Source organism: Trichosurus vulpecula, chromosome 6 (genome assembly GCF_011100635.1).
Source record: "Trichosurus vulpecula isolate mTriVul1 chromosome 6, mTriVul1.pri, whole genome shotgun sequence".
NCBI classification, from domain to species: Eukaryota; Metazoa; Chordata; class Mammalia; order Diprotodontia; family Phalangeridae; genus Trichosurus; species Trichosurus vulpecula.
Genome location: NC_050578.1, coordinates 215,939,943 through 215,958,615, shown reverse-complemented (window position 1 = coordinate 215,958,615; position 18,673 = coordinate 215,939,943). Strand labels below are relative to the sequence as shown.

Genomic DNA, 18,673 nt, shown 5'->3' with positions numbered 1-18,673 from the left:
TTTTTTTTTACAATCAGCAAAAATCTGCCTTCGGAATAAGGGCTCCTCCCCACCGCATTGAGCACAAAACCTCTCACCCAAAGTTGCGGTAAAGAAATGTGTTTCAGGTCTACGAGATCGTGGACTGGCAGGGGGGATTCGTGCGTGTGCGTATGCGCGTGCCGCTGGTGGAACGCTCCCTAGCCCCGCCCCCCTGGCCGCGGAGAGGAACCCGAGTTGGAGCCTCAAGGGCGGGCTCGGTTTCTCCGAGGGAGGCATTTGGCCGCTGGGTCGGCCCCGCACAAAGATGGCCGACGGCCCTCGGCACGAGCGGAAGTGGAATGATTCCACTTCCGGGAGCAGAGCTTCCGCGGGGCGGAAGGGGGTCGTTCCAGTGTGTCTCAGTCTTTTCCAGTGTTTATTAGGTAGTGCTGCCCATGAGCAAGCTGTGGAGACGCGGAGGCGCCTCCGGGGCCGCCGAGGGGTCGGAACCCGGTAGGTGGTGCTCGGGAGGATTCAGGCCCAGGTGGGAAGGGACCCGCCTCCCAGAGTTCCTGGGTCCCCAGCTGAGGGCCTGCGGGGGGCAGTGTGGGTGGGAGCCTGGAGCGCTTCCTTCTAGGAGCCCCTACGGGTCGGGCCCGGCTGGGCTGGTCAGACTGGGCCAACTTGCGCGCGATCTCCATGGCAACGAGCACTCTTCCTCTCCCCCCCGTGGCGCCTCCTTGGTTGCCATGGAGACGGCCCGTCCTAGTCACAGCCCCCCTTCCATCCCCTTCCCAACCCCCACCCCAGCTCCCGGGAAGGGTCCCCCATGCCTGCCCAAGTTGTGTGCCCCGGGTGCTGCCCCTGCCCCGACCCCCAGCTAACGGCGCTGACCCCCAGGGGAGGAGCTGGAACTGAGTGGCCACGGCCACGGTGGCCACAAGAAGAAGCATAAGAAGCACAAGAAGAAACACAAGAAGAAGCAGCATCAAGAGGAAGGGCCTGGCCCCCCCCTCCCTAGCACTGCCTCAGGCCCTGCCCAAGCCCCAGCCCAGCTTAAACTCAGGATTAAGCTGGGAGGCCAGGTCCTGGGTACCAAAAGGTAAGTGTAAGTGTGTGTGTCTCTAGGGGAGGGTAGTAGTGTCATGGGCTCTGCTTTGGAGTGCCAGGGAGGATCTGGCTGGGGGTTTTCCTCCCAAGGAAAGACTCAAGATCCTGGGATGTTGTGGGCAGTGCTTACAGCCCAGATTGGTACAGTGTTGGAATTGTATGTCCTTTTCCAGGAAGGAATTAGCTCTTGGTATGGCAATACTGCATAGTGGTGTTGGAGATCCAGGGGTTAGGGAAAGTTAAAGAGGTCCCTCCTTATTTAGACTGGGAGGAGGGTCTGGCTGACCTTTGAGGTAAGGCCACTAGTTTTTTGTTGAGTTGTTTCAGTCCTGTGTGACTCTCGGGTGACCCCATTTGGGGTTTTCTTGGCAAAGATACTGGAGTGGTTTGCCATCTCCTTCTCCAGCTCAGAGTAAAGTGACTTGCCCAAGGTCACATGGGTAGTGAGGGTCTGAGGCTACATTTGAACTCATGAAGATGGGTTTTCCTGATTCTAAGCCCAGTACTCTATCCATGGCACCAAAATGAGCCCAAGGTTTTTCTGGGGTGGATGGAACTGTGGGAGGAGGCAGGTGACTGGGCTGGATGGTACAGTATCCATTAGAATGTGAGCTCCTGCTTGAAAGCAGATACTGTTTTTGCTTTTCTTTGGATGCCTGGCACAAAGAAGGTACTTAATAAATGCACATTGATTTGTTGACTTAACTTGGTGTCCTGAATGTGGAGCATAGGAAAGGAGCTCAGAAGGAGGAGCCAGGGAGGAAAGCCAGGTTTAGGTTAGACAAGAGGGGAGGGGAAAGATAAAGGACTCGGTTGACCAGGTTTCTCACTTCACTTCTGGGGTGGGGTCCTTCTGCAGCGTTCCGACCTTCACTGTGATCCCCGAGCAGTCCCGGTCCCCTTCTCCCCTCATGGTTGTGGACAATGAAGAAGAGCCAATGGAAGGGGTCCCCATTGAGCAGTACCGAGCCTGGCTGGGTGAGAGATTCGGGGGTCCGGGGAATTAGCTGTTGTCCGGAGGCCTTCCTGGATTGGGGTAACCAGTGTGACCCCACGCTTTTGTCCCCAGATGAAGACAGTAACCTGTCCCCTTCCCCTCTCGGGGACTTGGCTGGAGGCTTGGGAGGCCGAGAAGATGAAGAAGAGCAGCGCTGGTTGGACGCCCTGGAGAAGGGGGAGCTGGACGACAACGGGGACCTGAAGAAGGAGATCAACGAGCGGTTGCTCACCGCCCGTCAGGTGTGTGCGAGTGTGTGTGGGGGGCGGGGAGGGCCCCGGCCGGCGGCCTGGGTAGGGGAAGGGCCACCCCGCGGGCCGGCCTCTGACCGTCCGCCCCCTCCCCGGTGTTCCGCAGAGAGCCCTGCTGCAGAAGGCCCGCAGCCAGCCGTCGCCCATGCTCGCACTGCCGGCAGCCGCTGGCGCGCCGGCGCTCACCGAGGAGATGCTGATGAAGCGAGAGGAGCGGGCCCGCAAGAGGCGCTTGCAGGCGGCCCGCCGGGCCGAGGAGCACAAGAACCAGACCATTGAAAGGCTCACCAAGACTGCGGCCCCCAGCGGCCGCGGCGGCCGAGGGGGCGCGCGCGGGGAGCGTCGCGGGGGCCGGCCGCCAGCCGCCACACCCATGGTCCGCTACAGCAGCGGGGCGCGCGGCACTACCCTCTCCTTCCCCGTGGGCGTGCCCACGCCGACCCCCGCCTCTTCGCCCCCTCCGCCTCCCGGCCCTCGCCCCCGCTGCTCCGTCCCGGGCTGCCCCCACCCGCGGCGCTACGCCTGCTCGCGCACGGGCCAGCCCCTCTGTAGCCTGCAGTGCTACCGCCTCAACCTGCAGCTGCAGCTCGGGCTGCCCGAGGGCGCTGGGGCTGCCCCGCCGGGCCCCCTAGTGGCCACCTGAGGACACCCGCCCTCCCCATCTCTTACTCCGGCGCCGCGGTCTCTCCGTCCTCCCCCGACGTCCGCCTCGGGCTCCCCTCTCCCCCGCCTCCTGCCCATGTTGCTGAGCGAAGCTCAGCCAATCCCTCGAGACTGCTCTCCGAAAAAGCGGCCTTCTCTTGAGGCTCTGAACATTAATTGGTGGACTTGGTTCCCATGAGGCGGGACTAATGCCTTCCATTGGTTATTGGTGCTGCCGATCATAGTCTTTGGGCTATTGCTTCTTCACTCTTTGTCTCTGGGCCCCTGTTGTCTGGGTGAGTGGTGGAGACGCGGCAGCGCATTGGTCTCCGGAAGTGCCTTAGAAGGCTGTTCCCATTGGCCGATCCTCAAGAAGCGGCTCCTGGTTGGTGGCAATCTGACGCAACTCCGTTGCTGATTGGCTAAGAGACTACGAGGCTAGGTAGCTGTGAGTCCGGGGAGCGATGGCGGCGGTAGCAGCTATGGTCTGGGCCGGGACTATGGTGGTTGCGGCCCGGAAAGCAGTGGCAGACTGGCAGGCGGCGGAGGTGGCGGTTCCTTCCCCGGGCCTGTAGGCAGCAGCATGGAGCGGGCCGGTCCCGGGAACGGCAGCCACGAAACTTGGGGGGCTCTCCGGGTGCGGCAGGTATCGTGAAGCAAATGTATGCTGTCGCGACAGGCCAGAAACTTGTCGCGACAGGTGATCCCGCCCTCTTCCACCTGGCTCCCTACTGCAGCTGAGGACACCCGGAAGCCCTTTCCTTTGCCTATTGGGAAACACGGGTGTCGCGTTAGGTGTGGCCCATCTAGCTTCTATGTCATTGTCACCCTTTCGGCTTCAGAACTCAGGGGAGAATGATGGGCATTTCTTGGGGAGCTGGGGGGCAGACATCCCACCTCGGGGACTCGGTCCAGTCATCTTCGGGGGCTTTTGTGAGCAGCGGGCTTGTGCGGCCTGCTCAGGCTCGCTGCAGGAGGTGGAGGGAGATCATTATGGGGAGAGGCTGGGGAGTCTTTGGAGCTAGGAAGTGGCCTCTCATCCTACCCCCACGGTAGGAGCGAGCTAGCTTCCGGTCCCTGGCTGTGATCCTACGGACGCTGGAGCTCCTCTTGTTGACATGATGCTCACTTATCGAGGCTGTTTCACTGCTGGGCAGCTCTAATAATTAAAAGCTTATGTCAAGGAAATGTGGCTTGTGCAGTTTTTCCTCGTTGCTTAGTTCTCTTCCCTGGTGATAAGAGAAGTCTAATCTCTGCTTTGTTACAGTTCTTGATGGGTTGAGTGCCCTCCCCTTCACCTTCCCCCGTTCCCTTCCCACTGTAGTTTCCTCTGACTCCATTTCCTCCTCCTAGCTTAGGGAGCTGTGCCCGGGAGTGAACAATCAGCCCTATGTCTGTGAGAGTGGCCACTGTTGTGGAGAGACTGGTTGCTGCACCTACTACTATGAGCTCTGGTGTGAGTGTCCCAGGGAGCCTCCCATCCCCACCCGGACAAAGGACAATAGCCCTTTATTGTCCCAGGGACAGCCAGGGATTCCACAGGGATGTTCCCCCCCCCCTTCCCCGTCCCCCTTCTCACGTCTTAGGAATGTCCTTCCCAATAACCGTAGCCTTCAGCTCTCCTGGGCCCTTCCCTGAAACTTCTCATGCCTTCTGTCACCCCTCACCCCAACAGGGTTCTGGCTGCTTTGGACCATCCTTATCCTCTTTAGCTGCTGCTGTGCCTTCCGCCATCGTAGAGCCAAACTCCGCCTGCAGCAGCAGCAACGCCAGCGTGAGATCAACCTGTTAGCCTATCATGGAGCCTACCATGGAAGTGGCCCCAGCTCAGGGGGCTCCATGCTTGACTTACGTAAGCCGCTGACTTTAGGGTTCCGAAGGGTTTCCTTATGCAACTTGGCCTGGGCACTAACCACCTCCCATTTCCCTACATATCCAGTCGCTCATGGTCCTGACTTATCTATTCTGTTTTCAGGCCTTCTCACCTCCTTCAAGCTTCCTGCCTATGAGGATGTAGCTTGCCGCCCTGGAACCCCACCTCCCCCATACAGCGTGGCCCCTGGGCCCCCATCACCCAGCTCCAGTGACTGCACCAGCTGTTCCTGTGCCTCCAGCTGCCCCCCCTCCCCACCTGGTCCTGTAGAGGCCTCTTCCAGGACCCACCCACATGGGGTAGAATGGGAGAGTGAAACTGGGGGGGTTGCCCAAGGTCAGCCTGGGAATATAGGGGAACGGGAGAGTCCAGCACACCCAAATAGGTCCTGTCGCCATCGAAGGCTGACTGGGGATTCAGGAATTGAGCTGTGTCCTGGTACCTGCCATGGTCTAGTTGACCAGGGTTCTGCCAAACTGGGGTGGGCTGGGCCACCCCCACTCCAGGATAGCAGTATCTGTTCCCTAAATTCAGCTCCTGCTGATCCTGTTCCCTGTGAATTCCCAGTCTCCTCTGAAGGGGCTGGGCCCAGGCAGAGCTGTGCTCTGTGAGGACCTGGAACTTGGGCCTCTCATCTCTGATGGTGTCAGCCAGAAAGGTGTTAGGAAACACTGGCCCTTGAGGGAAGGGACTCTGGCTGTTGCAACTGCATATAGGAGAATAGTGGTTGCCCTTCCCATACACATACCCAACACCTCAGGTTTCCTTATTAAAGAGATTTAACTAGCTAGGTGTGAATTTGAATTATTTTTAGCTTTGGGTTAAAGGGAGGAAAAGATTCAAAGGAGGGGAGTTTAGAAGAGAATAGGGGATCATAACTGACCAGAAGTCACAGGAAGGCAACTTTTATTTTAGAAAAATAAACTCTTGACTTCACCACCACCTGCCACCAAGACTACTGGAGATGGGTGGGGCAACACCTGAGATGAAGAGTTCCAGGCATGGGACCGGGAGTTCTGGAGCAGAGGAACCCGCCCCCCGTCTCTCTCCCCTGCACCACACACGACTCTTGACCCCCAGCAGCAGCAAAGAGGGACTAAGGGAATGATGGATCAGGTCGTAGCAGGCCTAGGATGGGTGGTTGTGATTTTGGGAAGGCTGGCCAGTGAGTTGGTCCTGAGTTGACATGGGAAGGGATGTTTGGAGGATTGGTGAAGATCAGTAGTCCTCAGCCATAGCAAGGAGTACAAGAGTGGTCCAGCCATGGAATGGCCGGGAACCCATGCCATGACCATCTCGATCATTGTACTGTTCCCATAAAAAGCCTGTATCTCGGTACTGGCGCCACACATTTCCCACAAGGTTAGTTCGAAGTTGGGTGTGGAGTTGAGAAGCATGGGCTTGGTGGGGGCCCTCCAGGCGCCCATAGTGATGCAGGGCACCCAGTGCTAGGTAGTTGATGTTGAACCACACAGCCCCTCGCCAGTATGGGGGGTCATGCTCTGAGTTGCGCTGGCTGTAGAGAGGGCTGGAGGCAGACAATGATCGCAAGCCAAAAGGACTCCATAATTGTCGGCTGTCTGCCAGCAGGTCCAGCAGGGGTCCCAAGTGTGGAGAGTCAGGGCTCAGCAGTTTGAGAAGCAGTGGAAAGAGGCTGACATACCCCAATGCATCAACATATTGTAGGTGGGGAGGGGGACGACCTACCACTCGTACCAGCCCCTGAGGACCCCTTGCAAGGCGAACAGCTCCTGTATGATTCCCAAAATCAGCAAAGGCACCCAACTCAGGGGCCCAGTGCAAGGAGTCCAGACCATTCTCATCCCTCAGTTTGGCTGCAAGCTCAGCCAGCTCAGTCTCTGCCTGGGTCTCACCGAGCTTTTGTGCCAGCCGGGCTAGCACACTGGCACCAAGAGCCACCCAGCAGCGCAGGTCCAAATGCCGCTCATCTGGAGATGGGTGTGAAGCTCTAGGATAGTCATCTAAGCCTGAGGGCAGTGTCTTAGGGTTCAGCAGACCAGCAGTAGCCTGGTCCCGTCCTCGCCAGCGGTAGGACAGAGGGAGAGGGCCTGCCTGGCTTTGTTGGAGCCAAGAGAACCAGGCCTGGAGGCGGGGGAAAGCTGTACGAAGGAAGTCCAAGTCAGCAGTGTCTCCACCATCCAGCATGCTCATCACAGGCAGCAAGAGGGATGGGGGGTTGGCATGAGCTGCCCTCTGTACCAGGAAGGGTGGGGGCACACGGGCCCTGGCCTCATCTCCCAGCACCTGCTCCCGCCCAATCCACCCATCAGCATTAAGCAGCCCAAGCCAGTGGCCAAGAGCCTCTCGAGTCAAACGTGGATCCCATCGATGTACAACAAGCTGATGGAAACCTTCATCCCACAGAAAGCCCCGCGGGAAGAAGGATCTTGAGGGGACAGCTGTGAAGAGTGGGGCTGGAGGGAAAAGGGATGGGACTGCAGCTGGGTCTTCAGGCCCTTCATCCCCAGGATCTGGCAATACCAGGCCCTGTCCATAGAAATAGCCGAAGCCCCCCAACAGCCCACTTAGGGCTGCTCGGCCCAGTGCCTGCTCTCCTGAACTCAGGCCTCGTGCTCCCAGCCCAAAGGTCTTCTCAAATCGGTCAGTGAAGGCTGTGGCATGGGTATCCAGGGCCTGAGACAACACTGGCCCAGCCAGACGACCTCCAGGACGGGAGACCACACTTCCTGATTCAAAAACCAGCTCAACTCGGAAAGGAGGCTTTAGTGTCAGCTGCTGGACCACAACCTGTCCCTGTACTTTGTGGCCCGATTGGGAGCTTTCCCCTTCCCACTGAGGAGATCCAGGCAGGCCCAGGTATCGCTCTGGGGAACCCCCAGGGGGCCGGTGCTGGAACCATCTATTTAGATGGTTCTTCACAGCTTCTGTCAACAACTGCAGCCCTGGGCTGGGCATCCAGAGAATGTTGTAGCTATGAAACACAAGAGAATACATGTCAGTTGGGAAGAAGAGAAACTGAAAAGGACCACGGGACAGGGAAGACGCATAGTGGAGGAGAGAGGAGTAGGTTAGAAGGTTCCTGGGTCAACAGGAAAGGACACAATAGAGAAATGGGCCAGGGTCCGTAAAGGAGCCAGAGACCACGGTAGGTGGAACTGGAGTCAGTCAAAGAATCCTGGGCTGCCAAAGGGTTTGAGGGAGAGGGTGATCCTTCGTTGCTATTACCTGCCATATTTCAAGTCTGTCCCTTTGGTATTGGTAGGAGGAAGAAGGATAAGCCGGAAGTCACCAAGCTCCTCAGTGTGGCCATGAATGCCATTCAGCTGTCCCCCTGTCCCAGGTTCTGGCCTCACTGTCCCCTGCCCATCGGTGGCCACGTAGAAGAACAAGGAGAGCAGAGGAGACACAGAGCCCTCTGCTGTCTAAAAGGGGTGAAATTGGGAACAGGAGATGTCAAACACTGGTTAAAATGTATCATAGCCCCAAAGAATTTAAAAATAGGTAAAGGACCTGGTTACCCATCCATCCCCCTTGTATTACAGATGGGAAAACTCAAGGGAAATAACCCTGGTGTTGAAATCTACTAGAACCTAATGCCTGAAAACACTATGTTAAACATTCAAAGTGTGCTGTGCGTTAGTGGTAGTGGTGGGGGGAGAGTCAGAAAAAAGGGATGCAAGAGGAAGTAGGGCAGCTACTTGGGAGAGGAGCTGGAGGGAGCGAAAGCCAAGGATTAGTCTGATTCCTCTTTGAAGACCCTCCAGGACACAGAGGTTGCACAGCATAATTGATAAGGGAGCCAGAATCTAAAAGACCCAGCTTCTAGTCTCACCAGATGGGCCCCTTTCCGCTCTAAATCCTCACCGAGTTTGGAAGGAATGGGACCTGACCTGAGGCTCAGCCGTGATCCTCCAGCTCCAGTCCCCACCGTGGCTGCCTCCGAGCCTCTTCACAAACTCCGTGGTGAGCAGTAATGGCCCGTCCTGCAGCCGCTGCCTCCCGAAGCTTACGCCGTCATGCAGCTCCCAGCCGTAGGGGCCCATCCCGTCTCCCTGCTCACAGGTGTGCCGGAGCTGGCCCAGCATTCCCGCAAGAGCGCCCTGCTGCAACCACATTAGGCCTGGGGGGCACGGGGAGGGGTGGGGGGGTGAGGGGTCAGCTGCTAGTCCACAGCCCTCCCCCCCAACCTCCCCCACGTCCTCCTGCCCGCCGGGCCTCTCCCACGGTTACCGGTGACCGGCGCGCGCGGGCTGCGGGTCTTCATGCCGAAGTAGACGTGTGGCCGGTAGGTGCCCCAGAAGAGGTCCGGGGCGGCCGCGGCGCTCGAGCTGTTGGGCGGCAGCGCGGGAGGCGCCGGGTGCAGGGTGACGGCGCGCCTCGCCCGCTGCCACGCCAGGATCCCGCGCCACGACAAGCCCAGGCCCAGGCCCAGCGCCAGCGCCAGGACCAGGGCGGCCAGCGCCGCGGGCCCTGGTCCCTGATCCCCGGACCCCCGGCCCCCAGGCCGCCGGGGCCCCGCGCCCGGCCCCGCCCCAACCCGGCCCTCCCGCCTCCTGCCCGCGCCACCCCGGCCCGCCTTGTCCGGAGCTCGCGGCCCGGGGGCGTCCGCGGGAGGCCCTGGCCGACGCTTGCGTTCGCCCCGTGCCATGCTGGGCGCGGAGGCCACCGGATGGGTCAGGAGACCGTCACACACCGGCTGCCACCTAGACCGGAAGTCCGCGAGACTGCGTAAGCGGAAACGATGCGTACCCCCTCCCCTCCCCCGGCGCGAGTGCAGTGTTTCTAGGGGACCCGTAGTGTCCTTGCCCTCTCGCATTCGGAGTCCCAGATAAACACAGGTATAGGCTGAGACCATGATGACTTGCTTTTATTTGCTCCATCCCTGGCCCCTGCCCCCATCTCCCCGGGGGCCGAGGCCCTCAACCCTTCTCCCCGGGAGAGGTACGGCTCTTGGCTTGGACTCGGGAATGGAAGGCTGCGAGCATCTCCTGCGCCGTGAGGTGGGCGCCGCGAAGGATGAGCCGGTCTCCGTCTCCTGGAGAGGGAAAAGCGACGGTGAAGCGGGGAGGCTAAAGGGCCGGGGCGGGCTTGGGGAACGGGTGTTGGCAGTAGAGGCCAGGGCTCGGACGCACCGAAAAGCACGTCCACGCAGGGCTCGGAGCCGTCGTGCCGCACGTCCACCTGCACGGTGCAGTTGAGGTTGGAGGCGCGCACCTTCTCGCTGCTCACAGCCTGGAGGAACTTCCTGCGATCGGGAGGAGGAAAAGGCACTGGGCGTGAGAGGGGACCCGGGGAAAGCGGGCAGGGCAGGGGTCGGGAGCGTCCCGTTACCTCGTCGCTTCCACGTTGCTCTCAAAGGGACAGAAACGAACCAACACTCGTTTAACGGCCTGGAGCCCCAGCTTCCTCCCCGCAGCCCCGGCCATGGCGTCCCCCAGAAATGCCGTGGCTGAGGCATGCTGGGGAATGTAGTCCGCGCCCAGGACCGGTAAGAGGGCGGGGCCGGCGGAAGCGACCCCGCCCCGCGTCGAAGCACGCCTCCCTCCGGCTTCCGCAGGTGCCGCCGGCCACAGCCACAGAGCGCTAGGGCAGTGCTTTCTGGCCCGCCCTACTTACCCTGCCTGGGCCAATACTTTCTACCACCTCTAGTGGTTTTCCTGTCTTATTACATCTGTGTCTGAAACCAAGTTGGTAGTCTTCTCGTGCTCCTCTGCCTCTGGTGGTTTATCCGGGGCACCATTTCCCTACCCCCCTACCCCCAGGTCAGGCTAGAAAATTCCTCCTTTCCCCTCCTTGGCCACCGACTTCCATCCATGTTCTCATCACCTTTGCAGTGGTAGCCGCTCTTCCTGCCTGCACCGTTCACCATCCGGGAGATGCTGCCAGGTTCATCTTTCTTTAAGCCTCTGCTCCAATTTTTTCCAATTTCTGCCCAAGATCTGTGGGACAAAGGCCAAACTTCAGCCGGGCATTAAACCCTGCATCAAAAGTATCTTTCTCCTGCGCAAAACAACATCATTGTTCATTCCTTGAACAACCCTACCACTTTCTCACCTCAGTGGCTTTGCTCACCTCATTCCCTACTTCCAGAAAGGAGGTGCAGAAATCTGCATACTTAAAGGTCCAGTTTAAATCCCTTTCCTTATCCACTCAACTGGAAGTCATCTCACTTTCATTTCTCTTTAACATGTCATCTGATGTGCATTATACTTGAGTATTTGGAAGATACCTGAACAACGTGGTCCAACTGCCCATTTTACAGATCAGGAAACTGAGGCCCAAAGGATGAAGTCATTTGCCAGGTGATGACAACAGATAGTGAAAAGCAGCCAAGATTCAAACCCAAGTTCTCCAGGTCTTTAGATTTCACCACTACGCTATGCTGCCTGTATCCATTCCTCCTCTTCCCCAATAGGCTGTGAGCTACTGGAGAGCAGGAACCCCATTCCATTTCTCATCATCTCTCTGGTCACCTAGTACAAGATCATGCACGACTAAGTGCTTAATGAACGTCTCCTGACATGTGAAAATAGCACCTTGTCTGTGGCAAGGAGAGGACTGGTTTTGTCATGTTTGGAAAGGCACATCCACATCAGCCCTGAGGTGTTGGGGCAAAGAACTGGGGGTGGGGGGAGCAGCTCTTGGGACTTACATATGCAGAATGTTCTGGTTCCTCCCCTTCCGTTGCTGCAGTTACTTATGTCTAGTCTAGGGCATGAGGTTCTCAATCTTTAGGCCTACATGAGGCCCAGGATTCCTGGGCTCAAATTTCTCTGGATTTGTAGCTCAGGGTCCCAGTGTTTTTGGTAGCTGGGTCTCAAACCCTGAGCATTTTTGGGTTCCAGGCTCTTGATTATATGGCTGCAGACCCTAGGCTCCTGTTGGTTCTGGGTAGTAAGCTCCTCTAAATGCCTCTCCACTTCCAGATTTGGCTCCAAGCTTCCCTTTGTTCCAGGTTCCAAGCTGTCCTGGACTTGGTTCAGACTCTGGTGTCAAAGATTTATTTCTAGGCTTCTTTGGGCTTGTTCTGGCCTCTGAATTTTCCCAGTTTTCACGTGCTGTTATCAGGGCTCAGGACTAGTTCGAATGCAAAGAAAGCTGGGCAGATGCCATCGTAGGGGTCGGTGCTGCCGAAGGGCCAGCCAAGCCTGCTGGCTGCCTGCCAAGTAGGCCTCAGGGCTGGGTCCTCCACCCCGAAGAGTACTGAGAAGTTGAGCTGTTTGAACAAGAGTAACCCCAGGGCGCAGAGGAGGTGGTTCTAAGTTCTCTAGGCTGTTGAGGCTGCTACTGGGTAGTTCAGGGGTCTGGATCTTGTTACAGGAACCTAGTGAGAATAGGGGTAGAATGAAGAACAGGTAGGTAGATGAGTGTAGGGGTGACAGGAAATTTTGTGTGTATGGAACAGGGAGCTAGGAGACAGCTTGATAGGTGCAGAGGCCATAGGTATAAGTAAGATAGAGAGAATGGGGTAGCAAGTGGGTCACTATGTATGCTCATGTGGAATAGACACTGTGGCCTCGAGGTGAGGGTAAGAAAGACTCACAACAGCATGGGGGTCCTCTGTAGGTACGGCTCCCAGGCACTGGCTGCTGCAGCAGACACAACAGGGCCCCATCTGCCCGCTGGAAGACGCTGAGTGTGAGCAAAGCCTGACGAAGTTCAGGGGCCAGACCCCACTGCTCCTCTTCTAGCAGCCCCCGAACCAATGCAAAATCCTGTCTCAGCTGCAGTGCGCCCTGCAGGCTGAGGGCCAGGGCAAGGTCAGCACACCCAGCTCTTCCTCTTCCTAGCCTATCTCCTTTCTCCCACCCCTGGACTTCCCACAGCTATTCCCGCCTCTCCCCCATCCCAGGCCTACCTGAACCGGATCTTCTGAGTGAGAATGTGGTTGAGCCAGGCATCAAGAAGTGCAGTCAAGGCCTGTGTGAGTGGGGGCCCTTGGGCCTGGGGGGGCAATCCCTGTACCCCCTGCAGCACAGGCCCCAGAACAGCTCCCACTACCAACTCTGCATAGTCACTGGGGATGCTGGGGAGCTCTGGGGAAGAGGGGAAGGCAGAAAGTGAAGGTCAGCAATCCTTTCATATGATTTTGGGTGGGGAAGAGAACCAGGGAGACTGAAGTGGGATGGGGAGAGAAGGACACAGGGACAAAGACTAAACCAAGGATAGAAAAGATGGAGGGGGAGTTTTGCGGCTTATGGGAGGACTGGTTGAAGGAATTCTAGGCCTCAGGGGAAGAGTTACCAGATCGGAGCCTGAGCCTCCAGTGACGACCCTGGGGCATATGGAGCTGGAAGCCCTTAGCTGCTTGTTGCCAACATTCTCGGGAAAAGAGGCACAGAGACTCCTCGGGCAGGACCTGGAAGGGTGGGGGGAAAGGGTTTGCCCAGGCTCTGCTACAGCTCCAGTTCAGACAGCCCTGCTTCCCTTTCTTTGCCCTAAGGCCCTGAGATGAGAAGCTCCTGTAATTTCAGGGTGGGAAGAAGTGCTGATGCTTAAGGTTACAGTGACCAAGCTGGAAGGGGCACAAAAGGCCTGACAAAGATTTCCCTTTCCAAACCAGTGGCCTCCAGCTCAATACCCCCAGGGAGGAGACTCCACCCCCTCAAGGGCACCCTGGAGCACCACTCCTGGTGCCTAATTTTCCCTTCTGGAGCTGAGCACAAAAGACTAACCCTTCTCTGATGACCTGTGATGTTCCAATCTGGCCTCCAACACTTACTAGCTCTGTGACCCTGGGCTAGCACTTAGACTCTTTGCCTCAGTTTCCTCAACTGTATAACAGCACCCCCTTGCAGGATTGTTGTGAAGATTAAAATAATAATTGTAAAAATAGATATTTAATAAATCCACCTTTCCCTTCCTCCTTAATCGCTTCCATCCTTCAACTGATCCTAGGATGGCAAAATCTTCAGTGGCTTCACAATCCTGGTCACCCTCTACCTTGTTAACATCACCCAGATGTGCTTTGGGGAGAACAGAGTACAGTACCCTTCCCAGTTTCCTTCTGGGAAGAGAGAGAAGTGGAGTGAACAGGACCAGTCATTTCACTGGTATGGATAAGGAACTTGGTGCCAAATGCAGATTAGGCAATACATTCTTTGCCTGAGTTACCTGGGACACATCCAGGATATGGCACAAGCAGGATGTGAATGAGTGCAAACTATTCATGACCTTATTTTTAATGCTTCAGTAACTAATAAGAAATGGCAATGAAAGACTCTGGGGTGCTACCTCCTGGCTACGAAAGTGATAGAGCAGGGCAGCTAGGTGGTACAGTGAGTAGAGCACCGGCCCTGGAGTCAGGAAAACCTGAGTTCAAATCTGCCCTCAGACACTTGACATTCTTACTAGCTGTGTGACCTTGGGCAAGTCACTTAACCCCAATTGCCCTGCCTTCTCTCCTCCAAACAAACAAAAAACAACAAAGTGATAGAGAGAAGAAAAAACAGGAATGGTCTGTGGTAAAAGGACTAGGGAGATAATTATAAGGATTAGTGTACCCTAAGACAGCCAGGAGAGTTTTGAATCAGTCTTGAATCAGTCCAAACATTCTGGAGACAACCTGGAATTCTATGAGAAGTAATTAACAAAGCTGTCTCTCCCCTTGGATCCATGGATTCTCCACGAGGCAGTCATGACAGATCCCAAATACTGACAGCATACCTTCTTGTAGTAGGAGAACTGGCAATAAAGTGGGTACCCATGGGTTGGGAAATGGATGACAGAGTGAGGACACATAAATGGACAGGATTCCTGAGAAATGGTGACCTCATGAAGACATCAGAGAGACATGGAAAGACCCATATGAACCCAAGTAAAGAACCAGAACACGTGTGTATGTGTATGAGCATCCCAACTAGGACAAGTACACGAATGTAAACAACCAGAAAGATTCCAAGCAACTCTATCTTGCCAGCGACTGTCCCTAGCAAGACTGTTTTCCTCTACTTTAAGCTGTGGGCCAGAAACATTGACACTGTTCTCAGATACTGTGGCTGATCCATAACCTGGAGGACCTCTGGGGGCCTAGCCTGGGGCCTTGCTCTGGGGCCGCTTCTACTTTCTTCTTAGTGTCGGAGTCTCTTATGGCTCCTGCTCTTCATGCTCTGTACATTCAGGGAAAACTGAAGGCTCTGTCCTCAGCTGCCTAGCCTTCTCTAACTCCTTCCACTGCTTCAATCCTCTATGTGGAGAAATCCCAGGCCCACCTTCTCTCACAAATCTAGCCATCTCCAAATCCCTAAGTGTGACCTAAAAAATACTGGACAGATGGGCCAGAGATCTGAGTTCCAGTCCCAGCACTACCCCTCACTGGCTAGGGGACCTTGGACAAGTCCCTCCTCCAGCACCTCAGTCTTCTCATCTATAAAATTCTTCCTAGTTCTAAGCTTCTATGATCCTAGTATTGTCTCAAATACAGTGTCTTAACCAGGGTCATCTTTTCCAAAAAAACAGCTACTCTCTGGTTTCCTTCATTTTGTCCCCGACAGGACATTATTTTCCCGTTCAGCCATTTGCTCTGTACTCAGCGCCATTGAGGATATAAGAAGGAATTCACCACTGTAGGACAGATCAAGAAGAATCCTAACCATTCAGGCAGTCCCATCTTAGTCTCCAAAGATGCTGCTGGTTTAGATCCATGGCTTTGTTTTCACAATGACATCCCCCATTGCTCCCACTCTAGTTCTCACCTGAATGCGAGCTGTCAGTCTCCGAATCTCTTTTCCCAGCTGCTGGTCCAGTCCCAGGACAGATGCCCCTTCAGAAACCAGGGCTGCCAGGGCCTCTGCCTCACAGAGCAGAAGCTTTGGAGGAAGCACAAATATTAGAATCAAGACTAGATCTTCACAGTTCACCTGCCTGTCAGTTCAAAGTCCCTATCACAATCTACCCATCCTGACACTTTGAGTGACTTCCTTTGGGAGACACTCGAAGATGCCCCATCATAACAATCTTAGGTCTCACACAATCACAGGAAAATTCCCCTTGGTCATACTCTTTCAAAACTACTTTCAACTCCAAGATTCTCCCCTTCCCCAGATCATACTAGTCACAGATGGTGAGACTCACACACTCAAATCTTTAAAGTCACTTGCACCACCATTCCCCACCAAGGTTTCACACACACATTCCCCTTAGTAATACACATATACACACACACACACACACACACACACACACACACACGCGTGCTCTTTGCCTTCACCCCCGCCTCTTCAGGTCTCACACAGAGACAGCAGCAGTCCTTTCTCCCCTCCTTGCCCTGAATAGGAGACACTCACAGGCAGTTCCCTCTGGATCAGCAGCAGAAGGGGTCCTGGGGCCCACGAGGCCAGATGCTGCTGACATTTACTTAGGAGCCAGTGGGTGGTGGCCTGAAGAGTGCAAAGCCCAAGGGCTAGAGGTGGTGGCCCTGGCCCTGGGGTTGAGGATGAAAAAGACAAAATACCAGACACAGCCCTAAGAATGGCACTTAAGTAGAGAGGCCTGGCAGCCAATCAACACCCTGAAGCCCTGCTCTCACCAGAAGACTGGCAAGAAGCTGCCCCTGGTTCTTGAAGGGCAGAGGTGAGCGGAGGAAAGAGCTGTTGGAAGAGGTCAGTAGTGTGCATGCAGGGGGTGCCATCCCAAGATGCACGCATAATCCCACAGTCTCCACGAACAGATCCCAAGGCTCTGCAAAAACCTGGGATAGAGGGGACAAAAGGGCAGTGTTGGAGTGTGGATGATCTTACTTGCCTTAGGGCTTGATATCACTACCTCCCCCAGCTCACCTTGGTCCCACATCCAGATCAGTGCCTGTCGGAGCAGACAGTGGCACAGTGAAGTCAGCTCCTTCTCACATTCTTGTGGCAGGGATGCTGTGGGAAGGGGGTGGAAGTGGCCATGTGCACCCGGGTCTCATATAAATCATACAAATGGAAAATAAATCCTCCCTCATCCAGCACTACTACTATCCCTCATGTAATAATGTCAGAGAAAAGGGGACTGTGGTCCTTAAGACCCTCTCTCAGTAAGGAGAAAGGAAAGGATGTAGCTGTCACCCAACCCCCTCAGTCACTCCTGAGGACAGGCTAACCAATCAGCTAAGAAATAGGTTAGAGCACCTTCTGTACTGCTTTTCAACACTAACTCTCCCTAGTTACCTACCCTGATCCAGTGCCTCTCTCAGCTCCTGCACGGCTTTCTGCATGTCTTCCCAAGGGCCCAGTCTCCGGCCAAGGCTCTGGGCACATGCTGCCCAAAAGAGACTCCAATACTGGCCCCACAGCTTTCGGGACCCTCCCAAGCCCCGAGAACCACTCCCAGGAGCCCCAGTATCTCCCAGCAGGCCCAACAACCCAGGAAGAAGTTCTCGTTCTTCCCGGCAAAGCTTATGGAGCTGAGTCCGAAGCTTAGATTCCTTTAGACCCATCCAGAGCCTCTCTGCTCCTAGTCTGCCCCGCTCCCTGGCCAAGAGATGGAGCACTCGACTAGGAGGGAAGGGCTGGGCTGCCCTGGGGACAGCCCCCACGGCCACTGCCAGCACCTGGTGGTAGGCAGGGAGCACCTGAAGAAGCTCACTGATCTGGAACACCAAGGCGGGGCTGGGGGAAGCCTGGCCCAAGACCTTCAGCTGCTCTTCAACGGCCATGTCCAGTCTCTGTATCGCTAAGGCCAGGGGAAGTGCAAGGGGCCGGAACTGGGGGTCGGTGTGGGCCCGGACGCGCAGGGTGGTGCCGTGAGGGCTGTGCGGAAGCAGCTCCCAGCACAGCTGGGGCAGGGCAGCGAAGGGCCGGGGGACTTTCAAGAAGCCCAGCGTGGCGTGGAGGGATCGGGCGCAGTCCCGGGCCACGAGCAGCTCCTCCCGCTCCCTCTGCAGCCGCAGCAGGACCGCTCGGAGCCGCTGCAGGGCTGCAGGCAGTCGGGGCCCGGAGAAGGAAGCCCGGCTCGCTCCTCTCCCGGACCACGCCAAGTCCGTCTCCTCTCCTTCCTTGACGGCCCCATCCTGCCCCTTAATTGCCCGGGTCCACCACAGCTGACCTCGGGAAGGCCACAAGGGGCCAGGTTCGAATTTGCCGTCTTGCCAAACGCCACCTGAAATGGCCACAAGGCCCCAGGCCTGACCCTTCGGAACCACGTTCCGCCCCGCCCCAGCTCCAGCCCCCTCAGGCCGAGCGTACGGAGACCTCCCCCGAGAGCGCCCATTCTCACCTGGCTCCCCGGGAGGCGGCGGCCACAACGGGGGCAGGAAGCCTCCAGACCTGGACGTCCGGGACATAGTGGCGGCGAGGTCAGTGCCAGGGCGGCCGGAGCGAGAACAGGTGGCCGCTGGCCTAGCGATGGACACTCGGCCCGGGACAGGCCCTGAACCTGTCAAAGACCTCACCGCACCCACAGTGCGCCGGCCCCAGAGCCCACCCCGTCATGTTCTCGGGAGCCCAAGTGACCACCCCAACCCCACTAGCAGCAGACACTGACCCCGGGCCCTCACTTACTGCAACTGAGCCCCGACGCTCCCGGAAGTTGATTAAAGAGGGCCACGTGACGGGGGGGAACCCCCCCCCCCAACGGCCAGGCATCACGTGATTAGGGTCGGCCCCGACCTCCGCCTTGTATTCCGCCCCCCCCCCCCCGCCCCCCGGGAATTCCCTCTGCCAAGAACAAAGATGGCTACCAAGGCGCTCCGCAGGCTCCCCTCTGCCCCCAACAAAGATGGCCGCTCAGGTGGGCTGTGACCTGCGTCCCCTGTCCCTTATCACGAAGGCTGCCTTCGTCACTTGCTTCGTAGAGGGACCTCCCAGCCCCCAGCTAAAATGGCCACCCAGGTGCGCCACAGCCGACGCCCTTTGACATCCATGATTCTAGCTAAGC

The 18,673-nt window shown here is 56.8% G+C and overlaps 5 protein-coding genes across 8 annotated transcripts; 2 read left to right on the top strand and 3 right to left on the bottom strand.

Annotated features, from left to right (window-relative positions):
- The first annotated feature begins 296 nt into the window (after positions 1-296).
- INO80B (INO80 complex subunit B) lies at positions 297-4,149 on the top strand. The gene is made up of 5 exons (XM_036764900.1): positions 297-474; positions 862-1,063; positions 1,931-2,049; positions 2,141-2,310; positions 2,426-4,149. Exons 1-5 carry the CDS (start codon positions 417-419, stop codon positions 2,960-2,962), a joined length of 1,086 nt encoding a protein of 361 aa, XP_036620795.1. The 5' UTR covers positions 297-416; the 3' UTR covers positions 2,963-4,149.
- On the top strand, positions 3,023-5,624 carry WBP1 (WW domain binding protein 1). The gene is made up of 4 exons (XM_036764901.1): positions 3,023-3,607; positions 4,315-4,417; positions 4,637-4,813; positions 4,937-5,624. The coding sequence occupies exons 1-4, from the start codon at positions 3,545-3,547 to the stop codon at positions 5,443-5,445; spliced, it is 852 nt and encodes a 283-aa protein (XP_036620796.1). The 5' UTR covers positions 3,023-3,544; the 3' UTR covers positions 5,446-5,624.
- A 99-nt stretch (positions 5,625-5,723) lies between these two features.
- On the bottom strand, positions 5,724-9,299 carry MOGS (mannosyl-oligosaccharide glucosidase). Its single transcript, XM_036765366.1, has 4 exons — positions 9,047-9,299; positions 8,707-8,936; positions 8,042-8,238; positions 5,724-7,787 (listed from the first exon to the last, which is right to left on the bottom strand). The coding sequence occupies exons 1-4, from the start codon at positions 9,078-9,080 to the stop codon at positions 6,053-6,055; spliced, it is 2,196 nt and encodes a 731-aa protein (XP_036621261.1). The 5' UTR covers positions 9,081-9,299; the 3' UTR covers positions 5,724-6,052.
- Positions 9,300-9,666: 367 nt separating this feature from the next.
- MRPL53 (mitochondrial ribosomal protein L53) lies at positions 9,667-10,268 on the bottom strand. Its single transcript, XM_036763564.1, has 3 exons — positions 10,148-10,268; positions 9,949-10,061; positions 9,667-9,851 (listed from the first exon to the last, which is right to left on the bottom strand). The coding sequence occupies exons 1-3, from the start codon at positions 10,240-10,242 to the stop codon at positions 9,736-9,738; spliced, it is 324 nt and encodes a 107-aa protein (XP_036619459.1). The 5' UTR covers positions 10,243-10,268; the 3' UTR covers positions 9,667-9,735.
- Positions 10,269-10,663: 395 nt separating this feature from the next.
- On the bottom strand, positions 10,664-18,287 carry CCDC142 (coiled-coil domain containing 142). 4 transcript variants are annotated; one of them, XM_036763558.1, is made up of 12 exons: positions 18,014-18,287; positions 16,970-17,896; positions 16,594-16,680; positions 16,344-16,505; positions 16,102-16,238; positions 15,511-15,624; positions 13,061-13,175; positions 12,675-12,852; positions 12,360-12,559; positions 11,469-12,140; positions 11,046-11,289; positions 10,664-10,755 (listed from the first exon to the last, which is right to left on the bottom strand). In XM_036763558.1, the coding sequence occupies exons 1-10, from the start codon at positions 18,078-18,080 to the stop codon at positions 11,881-11,883; spliced, it is 2,247 nt and encodes a 748-aa protein (XP_036619453.1). In that variant the 5' UTR covers positions 18,081-18,287; the 3' UTR covers positions 10,664-10,755; positions 11,046-11,289; positions 11,469-11,880. The 4 variants fall into 4 exon arrangements, with proteins under 4 accessions (XP_036619453.1, XP_036619451.1, XP_036619452.1 ...); XM_036763556.1 differs by having other exon boundaries at positions 11,046-12,140; XM_036763557.1 differs by having other exon boundaries at positions 10,665-10,755; positions 10,889-12,140.
- Positions 18,288-18,673: the final 386 nt, after the last annotated feature.

Coding starts and splice junctions, on each gene's coding strand:
- INO80B (XM_036764900.1), top strand. CDS start 417: ATGAGCAAGCTGTGGAGACGCGGAGGCGCCTCCGGGGCCGCCGAGGGG. Junction 2,050..2,140: donor GCAGTACCGAGCCTGGCTGG/GTGAGAGATTCG, acceptor TTTTGTCCCCAG/ATGAAGACAGTAACCTGTCC. Junction 2,311..2,425: donor GGTTGCTCACCGCCCGTCAG/GTGTGTGCGAGT, acceptor GGTGTTCCGCAG/AGAGCCCTGCTGCAGAAGGC.
- WBP1 (XM_036764901.1), top strand. CDS start 3,545: ATGGAGCGGGCCGGTCCCGGGAACGGCAGCCACGAAACTTGGGGGGCT. Junction 3,608..4,314: donor GGGCTCTCCGGGTGCGGCAG/GTATCGTGAAGC, acceptor TCCTCCTCCTAG/CTTAGGGAGCTGTGCCCGGG. Junction 4,814..4,936: donor GGGCTCCATGCTTGACTTAC/GTAAGCCGCTGA, acceptor TTCTGTTTTCAG/GCCTTCTCACCTCCTTCAAG.
- MOGS (XM_036765366.1), bottom strand. CDS start 9,080: ATGAAGACCCGCAGCCCGCGCGCGCCGGTCACCG. Junction 8,937..9,046: donor CCCGCGCGCGCCGGTCACCG/GTAACCGTGGGA, acceptor CGTGCCCCCCAG/GCCTAATGTGGTTGCAGCAG. Junction 7,788..8,041: donor ACAGACTTGAAATATGGCAG/GTAATAGCAACG, acceptor TGTGTTTCATAG/CTACAACATTCTCTGGATGC.
- MRPL53 (XM_036763564.1), bottom strand. CDS start 10,242: ATGGCCGGGGCTGCGGGGAGGAAGCTGGGGCTCCAGGCCGTTAAACGA. Junction 10,062..10,147: donor AGCAACGTGGAAGCGACGAG/GTAACGGGACGC, acceptor TCCCGATCGCAG/GAAGTTCCTCCAGGCTGTGA. Junction 9,852..9,948: donor CTGCGTGGACGTGCTTTTCG/GTGCGTCCGAGC, acceptor TTCCCTCTCCAG/GAGACGGAGACCGGCTCATC.
- CCDC142 (XM_036763556.1), bottom strand. CDS start 18,080: ATGTCCCGGACGTCCAGGTCTGGAGGCTTCCTGCCCCCGTTGTGGCCG. Junction 16,506..16,593: donor GATCTGGATGTGGGACCAAG/GTGAGCTGGGGG, acceptor CCTCTATCCCAG/GTTTTTGCAGAGCCTTGGGA. Junction 12,141..12,359: donor CAGAGGACCCCCATGCTGTT/GTGAGTCTTTCT, acceptor TATTCTCACTAG/GTTCCTGTAACAAGATCCAG.